The sequence below is a fragment of the Triticum urartu genome, chromosome 6A (assembly GCF_056163025.1).
Source record: "Triticum urartu cultivar PI428250 chromosome 6A, HENAU_Tu73, whole genome shotgun sequence".
Lineage (NCBI taxonomy): Eukaryota > Viridiplantae > Streptophyta > Magnoliopsida > Poales > Poaceae > Triticum > Triticum urartu.
In genome coordinates, this window is record NC_141878.1 from 563,460,529 (window position 1) to 563,470,672 (window position 10,144).

At 52.4% G+C, this 10,144-nt stretch overlaps 1 protein-coding gene across 1 annotated transcript; it reads left to right on the forward strand.

The window, feature by feature from the left end:
- The first annotated feature begins 7,788 nt into the window (after positions 1–7,788).
- On the forward strand, positions 7,789–9,883 carry GAE1 (UDP-D-glucuronate 4-epimerase 1). The gene has a single exon (XM_048680479.2). The coding sequence runs from the start codon at positions 8,314–8,316 to the stop codon at positions 9,628–9,630; it is 1,317 nt and encodes a 438-aa protein (XP_048536436.2). The 5' UTR covers positions 7,789–8,313; the 3' UTR covers positions 9,631–9,883.
- The last annotated feature ends 261 nt before the right edge of the window (positions 9,884–10,144 follow it).

Below are 10,144 nucleotides of genomic sequence, written 5' to 3' on the forward strand. Positions count from 1 at the left end.
TCGATTCTGGCGATACGAACGGCCGGTGACTGGCTCAGAAAGGGGCCGAAGAGCGGCAGAGACAATGAGGTGCCGGTAGTCGCCGGAGGCAGCAACGTCGGCGATGACGCAACACGAGGTGAGGATGGCGCAGGGGTGGGGGTGCACAAAACGTTTTACTTTTTGGGTGGGTGGACGGTAACAACGACAAGGATCTCTTGCGCCGCACATCCACATACCTCAAATGCCGATCCTCAAATCCATGCAATCCATGCATGTAGATCATACGATACAAATTGTCTGAATTTCAACAGTTGGAACAAAGCAAAGCAAATCATAATTCAACAAATCGGAAATGCCAAAATGAAATCCATGTCTGAGCGTGCCGCATCTTCCAGGCAACATTCCCCGCCTTGCACGACGGAGCCGAGGAAGGGGCGCCGACGAACGAGGCGGACTGCGTCTCCGTCGCGGCAGTTGGGGACGGGCTGGACAACATCTACGGTGGCGGGTCGGGACCGGTGGGATGATGGGGAGTAATGGTGGCAGACAACAAGGGGTCGGGCGCGGGAAAGTTTGGGGGGCTCAGAAAAAAGAAGGAAGAGTTTGGTGAATTTGATGCAATTTATAGTGAGGTCAGGCTGTCGGATCCGACGTGACGTACGCGCCTGGACGCACCCATATCTATCTCATATTTGGATTGGATATGGGGGTGTTGGTCAACCCGAATATTTAAGACCCGTTTAAAAAACCTGTGTGGATCAAAATTTTATGATTGGTTGGTGATCTGATGGTTTGTTCGGACGTTTGAGATGGCTTTGGAGCGTCCAGCGGTAGATGCTCTTATCCCGGTGACAACGACCATACATACTATATTTCTTCCTCGAACCTCCTCCACACGGACGCACCCACGCACGGTCAAGTCTTCATCCCCTTGCCTTTCATCCACCGATCGGCCGACGGCGACCGCAACCGCTGCGTGCCGGGACATGTGTGGGTAACGGTCGTCGATATTGGTTGCCGCTCGGCCGCGCATGTCCGCATGTCACCGTCCGCTACATGGCCGCCCGCCGTTGGCCCTATGTCGTCGCCGTGGACGTTTCTGCATGCCTCGAGAGAAAGCGGCCCTTCCACGGCTCGCTCGCTCGGCGGTTGCGAGTGCATGCAGGTGGTTGGTACGGCCGACCTCATCGGTCGATCGGAGTAGCAGAATCGTTCACTGCAATCGTTCGACGCACGTAAGATGCTGCATACTGTTGCGTCGCACTGGTCGCTCGCTGTCGACCGGATGCCTCTGCACTGCATGCTTGCGCGTGAAGCTGTGGCCTGTGGACACGAGAGGTTGCAGTCTTTCCAGAACAATGCAGAGGAATCACACGAGCAGTAACAGTGAAGATTGATCGAGGAAGCTACCATATTTGCTTAAAGGAGAAGTCAGTACAAGTAGTAGAACTTTCTGTGATCGACATGCCAAGTTTCGCTATCTCGGTGGAGCTTTCCGCGACCGCGATACGGCGGAGCGTGGCGGGACAAAGATTTGGTCGCGAGGAAAAGTTGTGACTTGATAAACGTTGGTGCCGTAGGCCGTAGGCCGTAGCCACTGGGCAGGCCGTAGGCCGTAGTCCTCCTAATCTTCCTTTTTGTCTTCACTGAACGCTGGATCTGAGAGTGATCATATGCTACGGCCTATGGGTACGGATGAGTCGGACTCTCAAAAGATAATGAATGATGAGATTAGAAGATCACCAACATATCTGCATGCATGATCGTCTCCGGCTCTTGTTGGTGGAGTACGTGACTAGTTGGATTATTATCGGTAGCTCGATCTGGCGGTTTATCCCGGGGCATTCGCTTTCGTCGCACGGCTGACGTACACCTTTCCAGCTCGCTGCGGCGAATTGGCGGCAGGTTTGGAGCCCGCGGCTTGATGATCAGGTAGCTCGCCAACCGGCCGGGGTTGATGCAAGTTTTAAAATGGGGTAATAACACCAGAGGTCCTAGAACATGTGATGATTTAATTTTACATTTACAAAAGTGCACTGGTCAGTCCTAGAACTTAAAGCCCTTCGATGTCGAGTCCTCTTAATGAGGAGAGAGATAGTTAATCCAACTCAGCAAATTTGCTTATGTGGCAATGAGTTAATGAGGAGAGAGATAGTTGTAGTAACTTAGGTAGTTACTGTAACATCACATGTCCCAATGCAATATGAGTGTATAACCTAATAAATGAATCTTTGCATGTTACCATCATTAAGTTATTACCCACTATGAAGATAGTAACATAGTCTAGGTATATGTGTATGTTATTAGTGTATGTTATTATCCATTGTGGCTAGTCTTACACGATGACAATGATGCTCGTCAAGACGAGATCAACCTTTCATGCTCGCTCTCGTGGGCCACGCACGCGTAACCAAGCAAAATTCTGCTTGCGTATCTTGGTGAGGAGATCCTTGGTGGAGGTGGTATACACGGAAGCGTCCTTGCTCTTCCCCTTGCCGCCAGCGGCCTTCCGCTTCCTCGTATTGCCGTCAGAGCCCCCCTTGAGCGCCATCCCGGAGCCGGAAGACGCCAAATCAGAAACCCATGAGTCGTCCCGGGCGCTCTCGAGCTCTAGCTCCTTGAGCGTGCCGACGGGGACGTTGTCCGGGAGGCCAAACTACGCGGTTCTCCAGGATGGTGGCGGTATTGGCCCATCATGGACATGTTGAGCTTGGTGAGCGAGCCGAGCGGCGTGCCGGCGCTGTAGTGCGGCGGCTGCGGCCACGGCGAGATCTCGTGGAGCGCGAGCCCCTAGGTGGCCGTGGTGGAGTTGGATGCCGACGAGGAGGCCACCGTCGGGTGGACCCCACATCCATGGAGCTGTCCCAGTTGAGGTTGAGGAAGCCCGCCGTGGAGTAACTGCAGGTTGATTTCAACAAACGGCGGGGCGGGTATCTGCAATTGTCCGGCGCTGACTGGCTCGGGCCAGCTAGCTCCATTTGGCTGAGTCTGATTGGTTGTGGAGTAAGCTTGCACGTGGTGCAAGTTCTAGGACCAACTAGTTCACTTTGCAAGTTCTAGGACTAAACCATCATATCTAGCACAAGAGCTAAGACCCCTAGTGCTATTACCTCCTTTAAAATCTCTGCACACGCACCGGATTTGCTCCTTTTTCAGGGTTTTTACGTGTATGCGGGGTGCTCTGCTTTAGATAAGAACAAACTTGAACCGTTGGGTGGATGCTTTTACCGCAAACTTGGAATTGTAGAATATAATCCAGCGACGGTCTGCAGCACCAAAACCACAACCAGATCTAGTCTATAGACCTGAAATTCTACAGATGTCAGCAAGCTGGTCTGTATCCATACCATACAGCACCATCACGCTCGACGGCGCGTGATCGGGTCACCTCGTCGGCGCCTCGGCGGCTCTAACTTTGGCACATGGGTCGGGGTAGCCATACTGGCCACTGCCGCACATGGGTAGGGTAGGGTGGCGCAGCGCCGGGCAAATGCAGCGAACCAACGGCAAAGCCAGTCGAGAGTCGATGCGACGACGGGTACGTACGTAAACTAAAGTGGGCACATGAAAGTGATCCGTCTCCTCGGATCCCATCATTTGTTGGCAAGGCATAGGCAGCAGCCATGCGGCGCGACTGCAGTGCAGGTGGGTCGTTCGTTCCACTAGCTAGCTGCAAGCCTGCGGTGCAGGTGCGGTGATGGACTCTGATGGGATAGGCACGGGCCGGCCGGGAGGAACGGCGTCGGTTGCCAACAGTGAGACCCGCGGTGGCTTGGGTCGCATCTACTACTAGCTGTAGAGGCCCGGCACGACACGGCGTGGTGGGCGAATTCGCCGGACAGACTCTGGTTGATGGCACGGCAGGGGGCGTTAAGCTGTACCCTAAAGCCAAGGTAGCAACAACGTGAGGCCGGACCCTCAACCTCTTCGCGTCATCAAAAGGAAACACGGCCCCCAAGATTTTCTTTTGAAACTAAACTGTTTTTTCTTTAGAATACAAAACAGTTAATTATAAAAAGCATGCTACGTGTCCGCCGGCTGATTTTTAAAAAAATATTGATTCGGTTATGAGCAGTCAAATCTGGCCGATTGTGCAGACGATTGACGTCTCCATTGCATCAAATATCTTGTTGCAGATTTTTTTGCAACAAGATTTTGTTTTTGCAATGGAGGACTTGTTGTGGATTTTTTGTTTGTAACAACAGTCTTGTTGCGGAAATAATTTTGTAACAAAGGTGATGTTGCAGATTTTTTTTCCCTGGGCGAGGAGGCAACCCACGGGGAGGTGGCGTCTCCTAGATGTAGGTGATGTAGAGGCTCAAGGAGTGAGAGGCGGTGAACTGGTCCACGGCGGCGGCACGCCGGCGACGCGGGAGGAACGGCGAGGTACGGAGAAGGGATGGGGATGAGTAGATCCGGCAGTGGAGGCTGTGCACAGCTCGAGGGCGGCGGCGGAGTCCCGCGACGGGCGAACCCGATCCCTTGCATGGAGCTTCAGGCTGGCACCGGTGACCTCACAGGGATGACGCGGTTAGATGAGGCAGCGCGGCGAGTGGAGCGAGAGGAAGAGCAGAAGCGGTTGTGGGGTACCTCGGCCGCGCCGCGATCCGAATCCTGCAATGTACGAGTTGTTGTGGTGCTAAACTGCAAGAAGGGCTCAGTTGCAAAAGCGCAAGAGATAATGCTAGACGAGTCCACGCAGGTCACACGTAGCACGGATGAGGCGACGGACATCCGCGTGCAATCCGCCGACTCAGGCCGAGCATTTCCCTAATTATAATAATTATTGATACATGTTTTAGTACATATAAACTTGTGGTGATTGAACATATTCATACAAGAACTTCAAACCCCCAGAACAGTAGCCCCTCAACTCTAATGAGGATTCATTTTCATACAAAATGTTCACAACGCGACATTTGCCACACTCCGACAGGTGGTATTTGCCACCCCCAATGGTATGAAAAAATTACGTAAGGTTCCCAGGCAGCAAGACGTAAAACTACAAATTCGTAGCTCGCGACGCCAGATTCCCCAATTTCTAAATCCCTAGCCCTCATTGAGTGGAGGCGCCACTGCCCTCATCGTCATCGAAGACATGAAGGGCTCCACGGCGGCGGGCAACGAGCTTGCCAGAGACTGTCGTGAAGGGGCGGCGTCGTTGTCAAGACAGCCTCCTCCGCTCGTCGGGTGTGGCCTCGCCGGCGCCGACAAGGCGAAGGACGAAGAGCAGTGGACAGAGATCACCGGCAAGGTGCGCTACATGGATGGTGATTCCTATAAGGTGTGTGCACTTGTCATCTTATGACCCATTTGTCATGGATTTGGTGTAGTAGTTCAATGGTGAGGCAAAAATGATGAAATGTAGCATTTTGGATATGTAGGGGACAGAAACCCTCCCTCAGTTTGACTTGAGTGTACCTCGGTCTAAGTTCGATGTGGTTCATTGACGTGGGTAAGAGCGTCTCATGTTCCCACTATATGAATCGAGTCTGTAGAGTTTGTTATGAAGGCTATGGTTTTGGTCGTAGATTTCTTATCGGCCCCCCTTTGGTGAGTAAAACAAACAATAATTGAGATGCAAATGTGTACATTACTTTGTCATGAACTGTTTTGTTGCAAAATTATGAAATGTGTGCTATATTTGTGTGGGGGTATGAGGCATGTGGTTATCTCGAATGGGTGGACCAAGAGTGGCAGGAGAGGGCTAGGACCGTGATTGGCAAACTTGTTGAAGAACTTTGTTTGTTGCCGAACTCTATGTTTGAGAAGGATGCTGCAACTATAAGGATGAAGGAAGAGAGAACCCATGATCACGAACCACAAGAAAAAACATAAGAAGTCAATGGAGAGAAGGGAAATCAGTTTAGTCCTTGTGGTCTGTTGTTCTGCAGTTATATATGGTGTTGTCGCTTTGATGATAACAGGTTTTGTATGAGTTTGGTGTGGTCAAGATAGTGAGAATGTAGCTTCTAAGTATTAGCTTGTGATATGCAAATTAGCCTTTGGGTATGATTCAGTTTAGCATCAGGTTGGTGTGATTCAGTTTAGCTTCTCGGTATGCAAATTAGCTTATGAGTTTGGTCTGATTCAATTTAACATCCGAATGTAACTTATGGGTACGTACTTTTGGATATGCAGATTAGTTTATGTGATCAAGATTATGTGAAAACATTTGCAGTGTTATTTAATTGTCCAATGTTCACACTTAGTTCGGTGCAATGCTTCATTTCGTTGAAAAGGGTGACACAACTCACTGACGCAACAACTTAACCTGAAATATAAACACTAGCCTGAACTAAAGCCACTAATGTTGAACGAACCTAACCAACTGACTGATACCTAGACAATTGATGCCACAACTTAACAAACTTAACTAATGCCACAACTTAACTAATTTAACTGCTACCACTGACTTATGACTACATTTCAGGCTAACATGATGATATATAGTTGAGCTAACTTTACTCCTCGTGGCCAGACGATCATCAGGAAAGACCTTTGCAACAACATTGATTAAACCTTTCCCTCATTTCTCTTCTTCCCCTACATATGTTGCTTCCCCTCCTCTCGCTGCCTCACTTTGCTTTGGTGTGAGAAGTTCCTTCTCGAAACCGACCAAACCTTGAGATTTTTTCTTGAAGTCATAACCTTTGGTAGTGGTGGGCATCATTGATTAGGCTGGTCATAGTGGGGAGTAACTTAGACTAGTGTCATATGCATGACACTAGTCTAAGTTACTACCCCCATAGTGCAAAGTATGTTAGTAGTAGTGGCATAGTTTGTTTCATTTATTGTCTTATAGACTTATTTTACCTCGGGAAGCGCTATGTTACAGTAACATATTATGTTACTCCAAGCACCTCTCTCCTCATTAAATACTTGCCACATAAGCAAAATTGTCTTGAGATGTGTTAAGTTACTACCTAAGTTACCCCCATTATGGATAGCCTTATAACATCATCATACAATGTCCTTTTCCTTTCCTAATTCACTTGGACCTCCAAGGTCTTGGATTCTTTGCTTGCGTGACCATTGCAACAATTTTTACTCATTGTCTACAAAAACGTTGTTGATGGATCCGTGGCAGCGTTCAATACATAAACACATACTCCCGTTGTAAATATCTAGTCAATGTGTACGTGCAATGCACGTTAATTTGGAAGTATATTAAGTGCATGCGGATATTAAGTAGGATATTATTTGCGTGTTATTATATGATTAGCACTATGTTTGGCATGAAATTGACTATACGCTAAACGTGTTGAGCGCTCGACATTGAAGCAGTCTAAGTCGTTGGATTGATATGATTTAATGACCGAGATTAATTGGATCTGCCTCTTTTGATCTTTTTATATTGATATATAGATATAATTATAGTTATAAGAGCGTTTAGAATTTATAAAGCACCTTGCATGGTCTATCTTTGATACTATCTCATATCTCAGATTACGAATTTGAGCCCTCGTATACTCATCATGGTAAAAAAGTTCGATACGGCATCACGCTCGAGGCCCGAAGAAACGCCGGCACCACGCACCAATCCGGCCCGAGGATCAGTCAGCTGCAGTCAAACCAAACACCAATTCACGCAAGTCACGCGGCAGAAAATCCACCCGTTCCTCGCCAATGAATGCGACGGACAGAGCGGCATCGCATTCACACCCCGACGCGTAAAAAGTGAAAACAGCCCTGGCCGCGGCCACGCGGAAACCCAGCCCGTGACGAGCGACGAGTAATAATAAACCCGCGTGACCGCGCCAGGATAAATACCGCCGGAAACTAAACCACTGCTCACCCGCCGACGCCCGCCCGCCCCGTCCCCGTGAAAGAAAGAATCGATCGAATCCCCCAACATCCTCCGCCGCGGCCGACCCCAAAAATAGCCGCGCAATCCTCCCCTCCCCTACCCGCCACCGCCGCCGGCAGCTCCTCCCTCCACCCCCGTCGCTTTCCCCTATTTATACCCGCCCCTCCCCGCCCTCCTCCCCTAGGCAGGCGCGCACCCAGCCCCTGCCCCTCCCCCTTTCCCTTTCTTCCCAATAAAATTCGCTCGCGCAAATTCCTTCCGTCCGCCCCGGATTTCCCGACGGGACACGCACGCGCGCGCCAGGAGTGTGCCCGTCCGACGGAAGGCACCGCGCCGATTTGCGCCTGCTTGCTTGCTTGCTTGATCGATCCTCCATCTGTCCGTGGTTGCGTCGTCGTCCGGGACAAGGAGGAGGAGCAAGGGGGTGTGAGGGATTCCTGGTATCTTCTTGATTGGTTGGCTTCCTTGCCGCGGCGGGCGGGCGGGCGGGCAGCAGCACGACGACGGCGTGCTGCAAGAAGATGCGGGCGCTGGAGGACGACCTCTTCCCGTCGACCCCCGGCAAGGTGAAGATCGAGCGGGCGGGCGGCACGATGAACCGCCAGCTGCACCGCTGCTTCGCTTCGACTAGTACCATGTTCCTCTGGGCGCTCTTCCTCGTCGCCATGACCGCCTCCTACCTCAGCTTCCAGTCCTTCGTCGACACCTCCTCCAAGTACTTCGCCGCCTCCTGGGGCGGCCTGCACTGGGAGCGCCAGATCCGCGCCTCCGCCGCGCCGCGCAGGCCGCCGGGCTCGGCCGCCGGGGCCGGGATGTCGGTGCTCGTCACGGGGGCGTCCGGGTTCGTCGGCGCGCACTGCTCGCTCGCGCTCCGCAAGCGCGGGGACGGCGTCGTCGGCATCGACAACTTCAACGCCTACTACGACCCCTCGCTCAAGAAGGCCCGCAAGGCGCTGCTGATCTCCCACGGCGTGTTCGTCGTCGAGGGCGACATCAACGACGGCCGCCTCCTCGCCAAGCTCTTCGACGTCGTGCCCTTCACGCACGTGCTCCACCTGGCGGCCCAGGCCGGCGTGCGCTACGCCATGGAGAACCCGGCCTCGTACGTGCACTCCAACGTGGCGGGGCTCGTCACCCTCCTGGAGGCCTGCAAGAACGCCGACCCGCAGCCGGCCATCGTCTGGGCCTCCTCCTCCTCGGTCTACGGCCTCAACGACAAGGTGCCCTTCTCCGAGTCGCACCGCACGGACCAGCCGGCGTCGCTCTACGCGGCCACCAAGAAGGCCGGCGAGGAGATCACGCACTCGTACAACCACATCTACGGGCTGTCCATCACCGGCCTGCGCTTCTTCACGGTGTACGGGCCCTGGGGGCGGCCGGACATGGCCTACTTCTCCTTCACCCGCAACATCCTGCAGGGGAAGCCCATCACGGTGTACCGGGGCAAGAACCACGTGGACCTCGCCCGCGACTTCACCTACATCGACGACATCGTCAAGGGCTGCCTGGGGTCGCTGGACACGGCCGGCAGGAGCACGGGCACCGGCGGCAAGAAGCGCGGGCCGGCGCCGTACCGGATCTTCAACCTGGGCAACACCTCCCCCGTGACGGTGCCCACCCTGGTGGCCATCCTGGAGAAGCACCTCCGGGTGAAGGCGAGGAAGCACGTGGTGGAGATGCCCGGCAACGGCGACGTGCCCTTCACCCACGCCAACATCTCGCTCGCCCGGCAGCAGCTCGGGTACAAGCCCGCCACCAACCTCGACGCCGGCCTCAAGAAGTTCGTCAAGTGGTACCTCTCCTACTACGGCTACACCCGGGGATCCAAGAACTTGTGACCGCCGGCCTGCGCCCCGCCGCGCCGCACGAATTCTTCTCCTCCTCCTCCCCCAACCCCTGCTGATTCTTTATTTGGATCTCCTTCTCCGACCACTCCCGGATCAAACATTTTTAGTCCCATGGATGATGGATGGATGGATCGTCGCCGAACATTAACAGCATTCTTGTCTCGATTCTTTTTGGGGAAATGCTACGTTTTATGGTGTTCTCCGATCAAGAAAAAGAAAATCAATCCCGGATCGAATTCTTTCATTCCCTTGCGCCGAGTGCCGACGAAGAAAGCAATGGAGCGAAACCTTTTCTCATTGTTTATTTTCTTATAATTTTTTTCTCCCCTTGTTCAATCTGTAAAGACGAAGTGGCTCTTGATTAGTTTCTTCTTTTCCCCTCCCCATCTACTACCAAAACTTTTTTCAAAATTTTAATTAATGTATGTAATCTCGCTGACCCGGTTCTTCTAATCTAGTCTAACTAGTAACGGAAGCTATGAACTGGCTTATCCGATCCCCCGTT

What these genes read in the sequence shown, in the direction of transcription:
- GAE1 (XM_048680479.2), top strand. Translation starts at nt 8,314, where the DNA reads ATGCGGGCGCTGGAGGACGACCTCTTCCCGTCGACCCCCGGCAAGGTG.